A 17417-nucleotide genomic window follows, 5' to 3' on the forward strand; every position below is an offset into this window, starting at 1 on the left:
CCACAGGTTGACTGTGCGCAGTGTGAAGAAGAACTTCCTTTTATTTGTTTTAAACCTGCTGCCCATTAATTTCATTTGGTGGCCTCTAGTTCTTGTATTATGGGAATAAGTAAATTACTTTTCCTTATTCACTTCTCCACACCACTCATGATTTTATATATCTCTATCATATCCTCCCTTAGTCACCTCTTTTCCAAGATGAAAAGTCCTAGTTTCTCTAATCTCTCCTCATATGTGACCCATTCCAAACCCCTAATCCTTTTAATTGCCCTTCTCTGAACCTTTTCTAATGCCCAGTATATCTTTTTTAAGATGAGGAGACCACATCTGTACACAGTATTCAAGATGTGGGCATACCATAGATTTATATAAGGACAATAAGATATTCTCTGTCTTATTCTCCATCCCTTTTTTAATGATTCCTAACATCTTGTTTGCTTTTTTGACTGACGTTGCACACTGCCCTGACATCTTCAGAGAACTATACATGATGACTCCAAGATCTCTTTCCTGATTAGTTGTAGCGAATTTAGTCCCCATCATATTGCATGTATAGTTGGGATTATTTTTTCCAAAGTGCATAACTTTACATATATCCACATTAAATGTCATTTGCCATTTTTTTGCCCAGTCACTTAGTTTTGTGAGATCTTTTTGAAGTTCTTCACAGTCTGCTTTGGTCTTAACTGTCTTGAATAGACTCATAGACTCATAGACTGGAAGGGACCTCGAGAGGTCATCGAGTCCAGGCCCTTGCCCTCATGGCAGGACCAAATATTGTCTAGACCATCCCTAATAGACATTTATCTAACCTACTCCTAAATATCTCCAGAGATGGAGATTCCACAACTTCCCTAGGCAATCTATTCCAGTGTTTACCCTGACAGTTAGGAACTTTTTCCTAATGTCCAACCTAAATCTCCCTTGCTGCAGTTTAAGCCCATTGCTTCTCGTTCTATCATTGGAGGCTAAGGTGAACAAGTTTTCTCCCTCCTCCTGATGACACCCTTTTAGATACCTGAAAACTACTATCATGTCCCCTCTCAGTCTTCTCTTTTCCAAACTAAACAAACCCAATTCCTTCAGCCTTCCTTCATAGGTCATGTTCTCAAGACCTTTAATCATTCTTGTTGCTCTTCTCTGGACCCTCTCCAATTTCTCCACATCTTTCTTGAAATGCGGTGCCCAGAACTGGACACAATACTCCAGTTGAGGCCTGACCAGCGCAGAGTAAAGCGGAAGAATGACTTCTCGTGTCTTGTTTACAACACACCTGTTAATGCATCCCAGAATCACGTTTGCTTTTTTTGCAACAGTATCACACTGTTGACTCATATTAAGCTTGTGGTCTACTATGACCCCTAGATCTCTTTCTGCCATACTCCTTCCTAGACAGTCTCTTCCCGTTCTGTATGTGTGAAACTGATTGTTCCTTCCTAAGTGGAGCACTTTGCATTTATCTTTATTGAACTTCATCCTGTTTACCTCAGACCATTTCTCCAATTTGTCCAGATCATTTTGAATTTTGACCCTGTCCTCCAAAGCAGTTGCAATCCCTCCCAGTTTGGTATCATCCGCAAACTTAATAAGCGTACTTTCTATGCCAACATCTAAATCGTTGATGAAGATATTGAACAGAACCGGTCCCAAAACAGACCCCTGCGGAACCCCACTTGTTATACCTTTCCAGCAGGATTGGGAGCCATTAACAACTGCTCTCTGAGTACGGTTAGTTTGCCACCTCACTGTTTACCCATTTCTCCAGATCATTTATGAATAAGTTGAATAGGAGACAGGCAGTCACGTGGTTCGCAAGGCAGTGGAGATTGCTGAGACAGTGGCACAGAGGGAGCAGGTTGCCTGCGGGCAGCTCCAGTTCCTGACTTTGCCAGACTCTTCTCCTAAGTGTCCCCATGGGAGTTGTGATGCCTCGACACTGCAGAAAGCCAAGTTATCCAAAGCGAGGAGAGGCTACACTCTGAAAAATGCTAGATGATTGATGAATAGTCTGCAAAACTGAAAATAAAAGTAATTAACCCAAAAGTACAACAGAAACGGAAAGACTGTCATTTGGAAAAAGAAATGGAACAAGAACAGGATCCTGCTATTCTAGAAGATGCAAACATTAAAGCTATTAAAGAAGAGTTCAGGAGAGCCTTTATGTTTGTTAGTAAAGGACTGAATACAGATGAATTGGATCAAAAGGAAGAAGCAAGGAACTACTGCAAGCAAGGACTTGACCACTTGCTTAGAGGAGTTAGCATTCCTTCATGAGGTCCTGAATGTACAGGATCCCAATGGGACTCTGCCAGACAAATGCAGCAAAAGATGCAAGAGACTTGACAAAATGTTAGAACTCGACTGAATATTCTAGAACAAAATACCCCTGCTGTGCAAACTAATGCCATCACAATGAACGTGCCACAAGTTAGACCTAGTGATTCCCACTAATGAAAAGCCAGCAAGGCCCCTTACACCTAATTCTCTGATTCCACCATCTGGGCCACCTGCAGCAAATGAAAACATTGCAACTACGAGCAAAGGACAACTCCCAGCTGTGAGTTCTTCATCTCCAAAAGCTCTCTCTCTACCACATGAAACCCCTCCTGTGTATACTCCTCAAGCTACTAATGGACACTATACTGTATGTTATGGTACAGACTCTGGGGAGTTTTCATCAGTTGGAGAGGACTACCACACAAAAGGTACTCAGCCTCGTCCCCATGAAAGTCTAGGAGTAGATGCAGATGAATTGAGCCTGATTCCCCAAGGAGAACAGATATTCTCTAATTGTCATAATCTCAGCAAGGTCAATGGAGGAGCTGGGAGCATCCATGGCAGACCCACCATAAACTACTTTTTACAGAGAGAAGGTTTTTCTGGTTCCTCACCTGTGGTTCCTCCCAAAGGTCTCCTCAGAACATAACATTAACCAGGAGATTCACCTACCAGTTTTCTACCTAAAGCCTTATGCCTTCAGAGGAGAATCAAGCCTTCATGCACTGGATGTTAGGAGGGCCCATGCTTTCTATCTGTGCAAGATTAAACCATTTGGGGCTTCTCCTAGAGTATTTGTATCATTTGCAGACAGGACAAAAGACCAACTGATTTCCACACACAGACGGTCTAAATGGGTTTCGGGTTGCCTCATGACCAGCTGTTATATTGCTATGACACTACTCCTTCACAGAGTAACAGTGTGTTATGCTGGAGCTCAGTCCACATCTATGGCTCCACTGAAGAATGCTCCCCTAGCAGAATTCTGCAGGACTGCTGCTTCATCTTCTGTCCATGCCTTTGCCAAACATGACACCATCTTACCTGCTTCCAGAGATGATGCCACCGTCGGTGATGCTGTCCTTCAAACTGTCTTGGACTTATCTCTCAGCACCCAATGAGTGGCTGCTTGGGAGTCTCCATGGTGGAGCATCCATAGGAACAGATACTGGAAGAAGAAAGAGGTTACTTACCTTATAGTAACTCAAGTTTTTCTAAGTATTTTGTCCTGATAGGTGCTCCACTTCCTGCCCACCCTCCTTCCCTTCTGCTGTTGAGTTAGGCATCACTGTTGAGAAGGAACTGAGTGGTAGCAGGCTCGTGTCTCGCTGTCTGCCCTCACTCAGAGCATGAGGCTCAGTTCTGCACAGGTGCAAGCCTGCAAACGCTACTTTCCAGATATCAGTTGAGAGTGCACAGGCGTGCACACATCCTATGGTGGAGCACCCATAGGGACAAAATACCTTGAAGAACTCCAGTAACTGGAAGGTATGTAATCTCTCTTTCTGTCTGTAGATCTTCCTCCATTGCAGTCCAGCGTCCCCTCCTGCTCACAAAGTGTTGTTGTTGTTGTTCATCCCACAGAAAAGTAAAAATCATGGATTTATGATAGCCATTCCCTTGGAAATGACTGTGATGTCATAAATTCAGCATTATGACTTCACAGCAGGGTCAAGAGAAGGATGAACTGGACTGTAATGGAGAGATCTTGTCTGACACCCAACTAGATTTCACTATGAACAGTCTGGGCGTGGTGCATGGCCCTGACCCTAGGTTGAGATTTGCTCCACCCAAAGGAACAGTTATTTTCAGAGCAAGGCAGCTAGCTTTGGTGAGTGTTGCTGTACCTCAACTACTAGCTACAATATCCTCTTAGGGTCAAACTCTGCACTGGCTTCCACGCTTTGTATCCCCATTGTCACTGTAATCAGTGTAAATGATGTAAAACCAGAGCAGGGTCTGACTCTTAGGACTTGTCTTCACTGTGGCATTAATTTGGGCTTGTCCTATGTTTCTTCTAGTGCCGTTCCCATCCACACACAAGACCCCCTCACCCAAGTGTGCTGCTGCTGCTGCTTTACAGCCAAGCTCTCTGGCCTGGCTGGAGTGTAAGCTAAAGCTCAAGACATGCTTACTTTGGTCTGATAACATGCTCTGTCTGCACTGAGGACGTAGCCTAACCCAGTGTGCTTTTTGGAGCATGCTATATGATGCCCTTGTCAGATGCTGCATAATGGTCCATCACTCCAGAGAACACATCTGAAAAGGACATCCACCAGCTGGTGTCACTGCCAATCTAAGCCTCCCTCCTACTCAGTAAATAGCATGTGTCACCGAGCTGATATGTTCAGTCACCTCTGAGGCCTTATATCAGCATAGCCTTCCATCGTAAGATGGCCAGTATTAGGTGGCCACCTAAACAGCACGACTTTCCTTAAGAAACCTACATAAAACTGGTCCCCCTGACACATTCTCCTTACCAGGTTTATTTCATTCTCTGAGTTCATAGCCAGGTAGCAGTTGGTCCTTAACACTAGCTCTATGGGTGCTGAGATGGCACCATTTTCATTTTTCTTCATGCCCCTCTGAGGCAGGGTGGTTATCCCTATTGAACTGATGGGAACTGAGTCAGACAGGGTCTGTCTACACTGCATTGTAAACTTGGGTCTGTGGGACCCCAGCTTCTGGATTCTGTGTTTCCAAGACTGCACTTGAGCATCCATATTACACTGTAAACATGGCCTTACAATTGCTGGGCCCAGGTCTCACGCCTTAGTGTGCGGGGTAGACAATACCCAAAAAGGCTAAGGGCCAAATTTCCAAAGGTGTTTAGGTTCCTAGTGGGATGTACACAGCCACCTAAGTGAGTTAGACACCTGATCAGGCATTTTTCAAAATCCAGCTTGCACCTATCTGCACCAAATTACTTGTGGAAATCTGGCACTAAGTTAGTAGCCCAAGGTCAAAGTCTGTGGTCAGACAGAGAATTGAACCCATATCCCCTAGGTCCCAGCTTAGCACCCCAGTCACTGAGTGATCCTTCCTTTTCGCCAGGAACAACATTGCTCCCTTCTTTGCTGAGATTGCCTCTCTCGTTCTGTTCTGGTTTCCTTCAGCTCAGGTCTGAGAACTCATGTCCCATCTCAGTGCTGTTTGGGAACACTGACTGCTCTCTCTAGTGTGGGGATCTGGTCATTGGCCTTGAGAGGGTCCTGTGAAACCTCCCTGCACCTTCAATCGCTGCATCAAGCTAAGCTGTTCAAGTGTATTTTTATCCCTGTTCAGCTGGTTCAGTAGAGTGACTCTAACATCCTTAAATCATCTTTTATTCAGTTTGTGGGCCTCCCAGGAAGCAGGGCATCAGTAATTCAATACTAGTGACCTTTAAAGGGGATTCTTGTGCATGTATATTGAAAATGTGCAATTAACAAATCATGTAGCAAACTATGGAGAGCTATAAAGATTATAATTTATTGTGCCTGCTGTTTTGGTGCACTTTTCTGAACACCCACAGTATACCGGAGATTGTTATAAATAAATAGTGTGGAAAATGGATTATCCATTTTTCTCTAAAACTAATGGCGTTGGTAATTTTGCTCTTGTACTTCTTTTGTTGCAGTCTTGTGGAAATATTTACAAAGGCCTTTCCCAGACGGGTGCCTGGGGCTGTTTTGATGAATTTAATAGAATCTCAGTGGAGGTCCTTTCAGTGGTGGCTGTACAGGTAAGTGAAGAGTACTCACAGTCATGTGATTGGTGAGCACTGCAGCCATCAAGCACCAAAGTCTTTGTGGTGGAGTTAAACCCAGATGTAATTTTCAGCTGAAGTTTGATTGCTGAAGTTAAGTGCACTTGTGTCCACCACTTTCCACAGCTGCCTGATTGTTGGACAGTCCCACAGCATATGCATCAGGGTTCCTTTTTCTTTATACAGCACCAACAAACATCAGATGACCAGGCCACTTTTTGCACAACCCCTGTGTGTCCAGTACATTTTAGATAGGCTCATTTGCTATATCAGGTGTGGCCCGAGAGCCACAGAAGCATTGTTAACATGCTGTAACATGCTCTGCCATTGGGGTTCTTTCACGGGCTGTGATTACTCCTCTTCCCACAAAGTACTTGCACTCTGCTGAGAGTGGCAGGTCCTATCCTTGTTTTAGGGTTAGAAAAGAAATACGGCCCTCATTCTTGACCAGTTGGGAGAGCCATATGATGCCTTTGCTCAGCCAGTTCTTCCAAATTACAGATTTTTTCCCCCAGTTTGCATGTCTGGGTTACCCCAGATATGTGCTTTTGTATGATGGTGCAGATGAAATTGGTACCTCATAGCTAGAATAGCCCAGACCCTTCATACACCCACCATTGTAGGCACCTTATTTTTCTCCATCAGACAAAAAAGTGGAACCGAGCAGACCAATGCTTGATCATTTTGAGAGAATTTCTTATGACAGCTTTTCACAGATCTATATGAAAAATTACTCTACTAGGATGATGAGCGTTTGCATTATTAACCCTTTGTGCAACAATTACAAAGTTTAATTTTAGTGCTGAGAACTGACTTTACTGTAACCTACATGCTTATCATGGCCAGTAAATCTGTTTCTCTTTCCATATGGAGACCAGATAGAAATAGGTTTTTAGGTGGAGAAGAGGGATTCTGAGGCTGATTCAAAGCCCACTGAAGTCAGTGGGAGTCATTCCATTGGATCTCCCAGGGAGAGCTACAGCCTTTATGCATGTATATCTTGAGGATACATTGATAGTACAGAACCATGGAAAACAGAGATGGGAAAGAGATATTAAATCTTCTTCTCTGCTTTGCCTCTTGCTTTTCTTCCTTCCAACATGCTTCTGGTCCTTTTCTCATGCTCCCTAGCCTGAAGTTTGAATTTTCATTCCAGAAGTTACATACTAAGGCTTGCGTTACATGCTTCAACGTCATAATGAGATAAAAGTGAATCAGGAAATAGTAACCAGTAAGGAGGTTAGAGCTGTGCTAGTTTTGAGTGAAACTAGCATTTTTGCCTCCTCGGCCAAACTTGCCCAGGCCCACACAAAACTTTGCTGAACATTCTTTTCACATTCACCCTTGGCAGGAAAAGGGGTATTACTGAAAGGTGTGCCCCAAACCAGTGAATTTCCTTGCTGGTTCCCCAAGGGACCCACTGGCAGATTCATCTGAGTTGTGCTTTGAATGTCGAGAGCATATGACTCCAAACTCAGAACAAAACATGGGGGCTGTGAAACCTGCAAGCAGCACCCGAAAAGTTTGGTGAGGCCAAACTGGCTGAGCTGTAAGTGCCCATTTCTTTTGTTACTGGTACCCAGTCTCTTCATACTGGGGCCTGCTTTTCCACACCAAGAACAAGAACCCCCTGAGACCCTCCTCCAGTGTAGCTGGGGGTGTAGCCATGATTTAGCTCTATGGGAAGGACAATGATATCACAACCCCATGACCCCCAAGCTGAGTACCCGTAGGCTAAATGGACAAGATCACTCTAACTGGCTGGGTTTCTCTTATATCACTGTTGACCCTTTACATCACATTACATTTTGTAAGCAAATGTGAAAAATCAGGACACACATTTTCAGGAGGTGAGGGTATAGTTGTGTCTATAAAACAAAGGCCATAATATTGGGACAGTTTTGATAATATTAGCATGTCATAAGCATTAGATCACCTGACATCCCCAAAAAAGCACCTGACTGCTTAGATGAGTACAGATAAAAAAGGAAGCTTGACCAAAGGAACCCAGAGATGACTCAGCTTTGAATGGTTCTTTCTCCAGGAGTTAGAATGCTGTAGCTGAATAAGCGACTCTAGTGCTGTTCTGTCACCCTGTTTGCTAGCTGCCATTAGGAGCATATGTCATGGGTTGTCTTATTCATACTGCTAATGCCAGTGTGGTTTCTTGCAGAAGAAAGACAATTGGTTACAATTTAAGACAGCTCAGTGGTGTTCTGATTCCACTAGTGGAAAAAATGTGGAGATCCTTTCCCTCATTGAAAATAATGTTAAGTAAAACATTAGTTAGCACTGGAAGATTCAAATCTGCTGTGAACTTGATAAATGAGAAGTATAGAGATGTGATCAATAAAATGAGAAAAAAAGAGAAACAAAAAATTAATAGAAGGAACAGAGTAGGTGGCGCATAGGTATTTTTGTTATATAGTATTTGATAAAGCGTCTCACCAGATATTACGTAAATGATCTCACTCAAGTGCTCAGCAAGATAGATGCCACTTTGCTTAGGAATAATAAAACTTCCCTACAGCATCTTGCAGGAGTGCAATGAGGGGGCCCCAGGTTCTCCCACTTGGCCATAGACACTGCCTGGTAGGACGGGAGGTCCCAGTTGGTCCTGGTCTCTCTGGTGGGAGAGGAGTGGAGGAGAGAAGTCCCAGCTGGTCTCTCTCACCTGGCTTCCTGCTTCCCAGAACCAGTGAGCTGCCCTCTCCTCGTGCTTCCTCCTCCATCAGTTCCGTGCCCATGCCACCTGGCAGGTAACCGGGGCCCCCTTCTTAGGAAAATTCTGGTTGCACCGCAGGCACCTGTGAGCAGTATTGGATAGGGGGCAGCAGATAGCAGGTTGCGGGGGACGGGTTGTAGTACTTCTGTCAGGCTGGTGACACTGTCTTGAGAATTGTGAATTACAGATGGTGCTATGGACAACCTTCAGGCCTTTCCAGCCTCTGCCACTGTGTCTGGCCCAGTGTTAGACAATGAGGGTGGGTGGGTACTTCATCCTGGTGTGAAGTGTGACGATAATTGAATTATCATCTCTTCAGACCATCCATGGGTGCAGGGCTGAGGTCAGGTACCAGCACTCTGGGTGGGCTAAGCTGAGCTGGTGAGCTGTTGTAATCTCAGCAGTGGTTCTGAGAAGGGGTTCTGTGGTTGCGGTTGTTGGAGAGTCCTCCTTCCGGTATAGTGATGGGTCAAGTTTTTATGAACCACTTGTAAGTTATTCTGTGTATCAGTTCTCTGCTGTAATGGTTGGAGGTTGATAAACAGTGTCACAGGCAATGTTTAAGTCAAGAGTGTGTCCAGCTGTGTGACTGGGACAAATGGCTACTTTGAGAGAGTTCCATAGCTGTCCTGAAAGATGATGGTTCCTAGATTAGTGGGTCAGAAGTGCCATCAGATTATCTTCATTAGCTCTGAGAAGAAACTTGTGGAGCTTTTGGGTTGCCTGCAGATTACTTAGATTCCTGCTGTGTGTCAATTGAATTCATCCATCGGATGATTTCTGTCTCTCCTGTAGTTTTAGTAGCCTTCAAATGGTCCTGCCTACCAGAAGAGCAAGGCTGGATGTGAAAATACAGATGCTATCCTAAAATAGTGGGATCTTAGACAGAGCTGTATCATCCTAAATGTATAACTGGGTTCAAAACAGAATTACCGGTATATATTTTCCTGGAGGATAGGTCTATCAACGGCTCTTAGCCAAGATGGTCAGAGACACAATCTCACGCTCTGAGTGTCCCTTAACTTCCACCTGCCAGAAGCTCGGACTGGGTGACAGGGGATGGATCACTCGATAAATTGTCCTGTTCTGTTCATTCCATCGAAAGCATCTGGCACTGGTTACTTTTGGAAGGCAGAGTACTGGGCTAGATGGACCATTGGTCTAATACGGTAGGGCTGTTCTTATCCTTATCTTTACCTGGTAGCAGTTTTCCTGCTATGGAGCATAAAGGCGGAGAGAGAAGGAGGTCTCTGTAGGCAAGGCCCTGGATACTGTACAGCACATTGGACCCAAATTCTGTAATGTGCATTTATTACGAGAGATCACCTCTCTGTGACATACCACCACAGTGGAGATCAGCAGCAGTGCCCAAGCTGGAAGCTCCCTAAGTATAAATGAGAAGGAGTGGCTGTCAGGGTATTCTCTGGAAGGGGCCATGGATTTGGAACTCTTTCCCATGCCTTAGTGTGCCAGAGCCTGGAGTGGTGAGCCTTCTGGGCATGCTGCAAAGCCCAGATCCCGCCCTCCAATCCCTCCTGGGGTCAGGCTTTGGAAGTTTAGTGTGGGCTGAGAGAGACTTAAGGGTAATGCTTTTGTTTGTGTGGTGATTTCTCATTTACGGGATAGGCACCCAGAGCACTAGATGGGCTCCTGAAATTGTATTCTAAAAATTGGAAGCAGTAAAGAAATAAATAACATACAGTAGCACCAGTTTTTACATGAAATGGTTGTACCTTTATGAAACTCCCAAGGATAATATGGAACACTGCTTCTGTGTTTCATTTATTTGCATTGGAGCACAAGAAAATGAAGGGAAGGTGTATGTTTAATGTCATGCAACTTGTCCTATTGGAAAGTATTTTTGGACTACATCTGCCCAGGGCAGGGGGTCTCAAACTTTACCATAGCACAGAGCATGTTTTTAATACATTGATTGTCTCACAGCCACGTCCTCTGATATTTGGGATTGCACCAGGCCTCTGTGAACCACAGTTTGGGAGCCTTTGGTCTAGTCCATAGAACAGGTATATTTGTACATTATACATTTATTGATGTATTAATCACTGCTGGAATCCTGAGTCCAGTTCTGGTGCCCACAGTTCAAGAAGGATGTTAATAAATTGCAGAGGATTCAGAGAAGAGCCACAAGAGGGATTAAAGAATTGGAAAACTGCCTTATAGTGACAGACTCAAAGAGCTCAGTCTATCTAGCTTAACAAAGAGAAAGTTAAGAGGTGACTTGATCGCAGTCTGTAAGTACCTACATGGGGAACAAATGTTTAGTAATAGTTCTTCAGTATAGAACAAGCCAATGTCTGAAAGTTGAAGCTAGACAAATTCAGATGGGAAAGAAGACATACTGTACATTTTTAACGGTGAAAGTAATTAACCATTGGATCAATTTACCAAGGGCCCTGGTGGATGCGCCGTCACCGACAATTTTAAAATCAAGCTTGGAGGTTTTTCTGAAGGATCTGCTGTAGAAATTATTTTGGGGCAGTTCTCCAGCCTGTGGTTATGCAGGAGGTCAAACTAGATGATCAGAATAATCCCTTCAGGCTTTGGAGTCTATGAAGCTATGATACCTGGGACTTTTTGTCCATATTTTAGTTTGTATTCCAATGTCACATAGGTTTCCCCCCACCAAACTGTGTACAAAGTTGTTAAGAACAATTCTAAACCACAGACTTCTCAGGGGGACCCAGCAGAAATAAGTCAGCACAGATACTATACTGTGGTCTGTTCTTTATAGCTGAATGCTCAAACTAAAATAGTGACTCTGGTTCTCAGGTGAAAAGTATACAGGACGCCATAAGGGACAAAAAGCAGCGTTTCAATTTCCTTGGAGAAGACATTAATTTGGTTCCTTCTGTTGGCATTTTCATTACAATGAACCCTGGCTATGCTGGACGAACTGAACTACCTGAGAACTTGAAAGCTCTTTTCAGGTAAGGTGCAGATCAGCTTTTGCGCCCTGTTTAATAAACTAGTTCCTTTACTTTTGTCAGTGTCGTCAGGGGACTCAGAACACAGCTGCCTTTCCATTCACTTTTATTAATAGATAGCTCAGATCTTGGACAAAAAGTCTTAGTTTATGAACATTCAGGGAAGAGAAACAGGCACAAGTCTCTGAGATGTTAAAAGCAGCTTTTGGCAGCTGGCTGGCTCAGGGGTATGGTGATGGAATCCTTTCATCACAAGTTCAAATCTGCCCCAGGCTGCTGGTGACCAAAGGTTGTTGCCACCTCATGGTTATTCAGTGGCCTCTGTGAAATGGATTGGCATTCCCAGTCCAGTTCCTAGTGTAACACATTACAGACCCCACCGTCAGTTTGTATTCATTGGTCACAGAGCTGAGCAAATAATTGATCATTTGGTGGATGACCTGAACAGATGGGGAAAAAAATCAGTTTTTCTAAGCAAGTAAATTTTTTTTTCTGAAACAAAAAACTGAAAACATTTTGTTAGATCAAACAAAATGTTTCTATTGTTTATTCAAAGTGACATTTTCTAAACAAAATACCGATTGAAACAAAATGTCGAAATGGTTCATGGTGTAAATGTCAACTTGAACTGTTTGACATTTCCAATTTTATTTGTTTTTCAGCCAAAACTGTTTCCCAAATTCAGCCTCCATTCATGCCCCCAAAATGCTTTTTTTGGTGAACTTACTGTTTGTCCAGAACATCTTGTCCAACTCTAATTAGCCCAATGTCTGTCTCAGCAGAGAGGCCTAGTATGGCACAGACCCTGCTATGACCCTTCCACCCTGGAGGGCAGTAAGTCCTGGGAGGCTTGCCTCAGCATGGCCCACGCCATACCTCTTCTAGACACAGAGAAGACTCAGGGCCAGTTCTTTAAGGATATTTAGGCACTTAAAGATGCAGGTAGGTACCTATCTGCATCTTCAGGTTCCTGAATACCTTTGAAATCTGTCCCCTAGGGTATGTCTGCGCTGCAATTAAACACCCATATTTGGCCCATATCAGCTGACTTGGGCTCGCGGGGATCAGGCTAAGGGGCTGTTTGACCTCAGTGTAGCCGTTTGGCATTGGGTTAGAGCCCAAACATCTACACTACAATTTTATGAGCCCGAGTTACCTGACTTGGGCCAACTACAGGCATAGAAGACATACCTGTGTGTCCAGAGCTCGGTAAGCACCTTTCATTGCAGGTATTGGCCAAACACCCTCACTATCTGACAGTCACATCTGCTGTCAACATCACCCTGCTCCTAGGCCATCCCCTCTGTAGAACCCTATTGCCTGCTTTGTAGGCCCTTTTGTTTCTTTGCAAACATGCCAAAGTGTTTGACAAACAGCAGCCACTACAGTATTGTCGGACGGGAGGGGGAACACTTGGAGCTACAGCCCTGGGCTTAAAGAGGGCTGGGATTCTGAATGAAGGTGACTGTATCAATTAATGATTTCCAGCCATGTCCTGCAATGAGCAGTGTGTGCCGGAGAGACCCATGTGCCAGCAGCATGAGCCTCTCTGTCTTTGACTTTCCCTGTGCCTCAGGCTCTCTCTCCCCCACCCTCCCGTCCTGTCAGCATGTGAAGAGATCTGAGCCAGCTTGTCCTCCTTTGTCCCCGAACGTGGGCACTGGCATTGTGTTGGGAGCCATCCATCCCAGCCTTTAGAAAGGAAAAGCCTTAGTCTGGGTGGCTCTTAGACTTCCGAGGTGGAGTCAGTGTTTCTCTCCCTTCCCCCCACATCACACATGTTGCTTGTGTTGACATCAGTCTGTATCAGTTAGTGCCTGAGATAGGATGAGTGCACAGAGCTGCTGCTTGTTTTGAAGATTCATTCTGTAGCCAGGATAGGAAATTGTGCTTTGTAACTGGTGTAGGAGACGTTATTGAGGAATCCTCATCACAGGAGGTTTTTAAGAGCAGGTTGGAGAAACCTCTGTTGGGGATGGTCTAGGTGTACTTAATCCTGGGGCATGGGCTAGATGACCTTTCAGTCCCTTCCAACCCTATATCTCTCTGATTCTACAATTGTAGCTTTGTGGACTTTTTGTTTTACGTGCCTCCTCAGAATCGAAACCAACCCCAGCTCAGCTGTCCCTCTCAGTCACAGTGCTGAAACGTTTGCCAACAAAGTTGCGTCTGTTCCTTGGATGAAGTGGAAATAAAGCTCTGTAATAATTTTTCCCATCCTTGCTTTTAGGCCATGTGCAATGGTTGTGCCGGACTTTGAGCTGATCTGTGAAATCATGTTGGTGGCTGAGGGGTTCATTGAGGCCCGATTGTTAGCCAGGAAATTCATTACCCTTTACCAATTATGCAAAGAACTCCTGTCCAAACAGGTAAGTCTCTTTCATGAGCTATAAAGCGCAATTAAATATGTCAATCTCCTCATGACCAGTAACACTACCCTAAGCTCTGTGACCAACTTGACTGGCATGTGTAAGCGCAGATCCACAAGATTTCCTGCATGCGGGCACTGTTGATTAAGGGAAAATGTGCACAGGGAAACTGTAATTGGCACATTGTGTAAACTGGGGGAAATACGGGTCTGTCTGCTACTCTGTGTTTGTACAGTGCTAGCACAATGGGCCCTGTTCTTGGTTGTCCCACAGCCAGCAGCTTCTCCTACCATAATAAACATGCTGAATCATAATCATAACGGGTGTCTCAGGTTTAGTATTGGAAGAAAGAGCCTCTCATCTTTTGGCAGGTGGTTCAAATCCAGCGCAGGTTTGTAGCGACAGGACTTCATGGCCATATGATGGCCTCCTTGGAATGTATATGAAATGAATTGGTCGGTCTCAGGAGAGGGGGCGGAGGGATGGAAGACTGGAGGTCAGCTGGAGTGAGGATGGAGGGACTTTGAGAGGGGGATAAAGAGAGTGGGCCAGAAGCCAATCAGCAGAGAGGGATGCTCTAGCCAGCAGCCTGATGACATCATCGGTGTGGCAAGATGCCTGCTGCTGTTACTGCTTCTGTGTTGGCTCCTGCTGGCTGAGTCTCCGCCCATGGGTTGGCTCCGCCCTAGTGTTTCTTCCTTCTCTGAGCCCAGACGACTGGGGGAAGGATAAAGTTCCATGGGGCCTAGTGCTCCTGTAGCTGGGGTCCAGGGGAGCACTGGAGGGTTAGGATTGATCTTCTCAGCTCCTTCCAGTGCTGCTGTACCTACTGAATCCTATATTAGCTGAATCCCACCTAAGGAAGATGGGGTGGAAGTCCTAGCAGCCAGACTGGTACTGCATTCTGTAACAAGGACTGTGCAGATGGAAGAAGATTCAGATGAATTTCTGCGGTTGGGTTGCATGGCCATTTGGAACTGCCTGCTTCCTTGTTTTGTATTCTGGCAAGCCAGCTACGCATAAATGACTCCTTTCACTCTGCTCTGTTTAGGATCACTATGACTGGGGCCTGCGTGCAATTAAGTCAGTGCTGGTTGTTGCTGGCTCCCTTAAGAGAGGGGACCCCGATCGTCCCGAAGACCAGGTTCTTATGCGCTCTCTTCGTGATTTCAACATCCCTAAGATTGTGACAGACGACATGCCAGTGTTTATGGGACTGATCGGGGATCTTTTTCCTGCTTTGGATGTCCCCAGAAAGCGAGACCTGCGTTTTGAATCGTTTGTGAAACAGGCTGTGTTAGACCTCAGACTGCAGGCTGAAGACAACTTTGTGCTCAAAGTAAGGCCTCGTCCAGACTAGGGGAGGAAAATCGATCTTAGATACGCAACTTCAGCTACGTGAATAACGTAGCTGAAGTCGAATATCTAAGATCGAATTACTCACCCATCCAGACGGTGCGGGATCGATGTCCGCGGCTCTCTGTGTCGATTCCGGAACTCCATTCGGGTTGATGGAGTTCCGGAATCGATGTAAGCGCGCTTGGGGATCGATATATCGCGTCTAGACTAGACGTGATATATCGATCCCCGAGCAATCGATTTTAACCCGCCGATACGGCGGGTTAGTCTGGACGTGGGCTAAATTTCTTTCATCCCAGCTTCAAACCTTTACTTAACCTTCAGTATTCTCTTAACTTACAAGTAAGGCTGCGAGTCTGTCACGGAAGTCAGGGAAGTCACAGATTCTGTGGCTTTCCGGGACTTCTGCAGAGGCCGGTGTGCCCGACCCAAGGGCCATTATTTTTAGTGAAAGTCAGAGACAGATCATGGGCAATAAACAAAAATTCACGGGAGCCTGCGACCTGCCTGTGACTTACTAATAATGACTGGGTGTGGGGGAAGGAATAACTTCTGGAGCCCCAGGGGTGCGGGGGACTGACAGCCTGAGCCCTGCTGCGGGAGGTGGGGGGACCGACAATCCAAGCCCCACCACCACTGGGTGGGGGCACAGCTCAGGCTTCAGCCCCGGCCAGAGCTACAGGATGGGGGCATACAGCCCCAGCTCTGGCCCCAGCTGGAGCTCCTGACAGCTGAAGCCGAAGAAGTCACGGAGGTCCAGTAAAGATGTGGAATCTGTGATTTCTGTGACCTCCATGACTAAATTGTATCCTTAACAATAATGCAGTGATTCTGTTCCACTTTGCAAGAAGACACTATTATGAGAGCAATGGGCTTAATAGTCCCTTTTGGCTGCTCAATAAAGCAGGACTTTCGGTTGTTAATTTGGTCTGAGATTTGATGGGCTTTCTAGTTGACTTCTCTTGCAGGTGGTGCAGCTGGAGGAGTTGTTGGCTGTGCGGCACTCTGTCTTTGTAGTGGGTAATGCTGGCACTGGCAAATCTCAGGTACTGAAATCTCTGAATAAGACTTACCAGATAATGAAACGACGTCCTGTCTGGACAGACCTCAATCCCAAAGCAGTCACCAATGACGAACTTTTTGGCATCATCAACCCAGCCACAAGAGAATGGAAAGATGGTAGGTGTGTTTTCACATAAACCACTGACCAGGAAGGGTATTTCTGTAAACTTTCTAAACAACAGCAATAATAATATTAATAGTTCATTGCTCTTATGTGGTGGTTTTCCATAGATCTCAAGCACAAAAACACATCTAACATCTACAGTGTGTTAATGCTTTATTGCTAATGGGGCACATGAGATTCTTTAGCCAGTCTGACTTTCAGATGAGAATTGCTCTGGAATAAATCTTGTTTTAACCTAGCTACCCTAAGAATCAGCTGTCCTGCCCATATAGAAGAGACTCAAAGTTCCTAACCTGGACAGGCTGCTGCTAATAATTGGCTGAACTAGAAAGTGCTGAGTACACCTCTGCCCCAATATAACGTGGTTGTGTGGAGCCAAAAATCCCTACCATGTTATACCTGAAACGCCTTTATATCAGGGTAGTGGTGGCAGGGCTGCAGCGGTGTTTTAAAGAGCCCAGGGCTCCAGCCGTGGGGAGCCCCTGGCCCTTTAAATCACTGGTGGAGCCCCTGGCCCTTTAAAGCGATGCCCGAGCCCCACTGCCTCAGCCCAGGGGTAGCAGCAGCAGGGCTCCAGTGGTGATTTACAGAGCTCCGGGCTCTGGCCACTGCAGCTGGAGCGCTGGGCCCTTTAAAGCACTGCCCGAGCCCCGCTGCAGCAGCCCCGGGGTAGCAGCAACAGGGCTCCAGCGGTGATTTAAAGAGCCTGGGTTCCCCACAGCTGCCAGAGCCCCAGACCCTTTAAAGCGCCGCCAGAGCCCCTCTTCTACCGCGCTATATGCGAACCCATGTTTTACCAGATGGTGTT

General features: G+C 45.5%; 1 protein-coding gene across 6 annotated transcripts in view; it reads left to right on the forward strand.

Moving 5' to 3' along the window:
- The window catches only part of DNAH9 (dynein axonemal heavy chain 9), a 392191-nt gene that overhangs the window by 99104 nt on the left and 275670 nt on the right, over positions 1–17417 (forward strand). For 5 of the 6 annotated variants that reach the window (XM_030534286.1, XM_030534287.1, XM_030534283.1 and 2 more), the window contains 5 exons: positions 5897–6001; positions 11541–11698; positions 13926–14064; positions 15116–15403; positions 16392–16602. In XM_030534286.1, coding sequence (XP_030390146.1) covers positions 5897–6001; positions 11541–11698; positions 13926–14064; positions 15116–15403; positions 16392–16602 — 901 coding nt within the window. Of the gene's footprint in view, positions 1–5896; positions 6002–10740; positions 10775–11540; positions 11699–13925; positions 14065–15115; positions 15404–16391; positions 16603–17417 lie in introns of those variants that run through there. The other variant, XM_030534288.1, reaches the window with a different exon arrangement.

Source organism: Gopherus evgoodei, chromosome 15 (genome assembly GCF_007399415.2).
Source record: "Gopherus evgoodei ecotype Sinaloan lineage chromosome 15, rGopEvg1_v1.p, whole genome shotgun sequence".
Taxonomy (NCBI): Eukaryota; Metazoa; Chordata; order Testudines; family Testudinidae; genus Gopherus; species Gopherus evgoodei.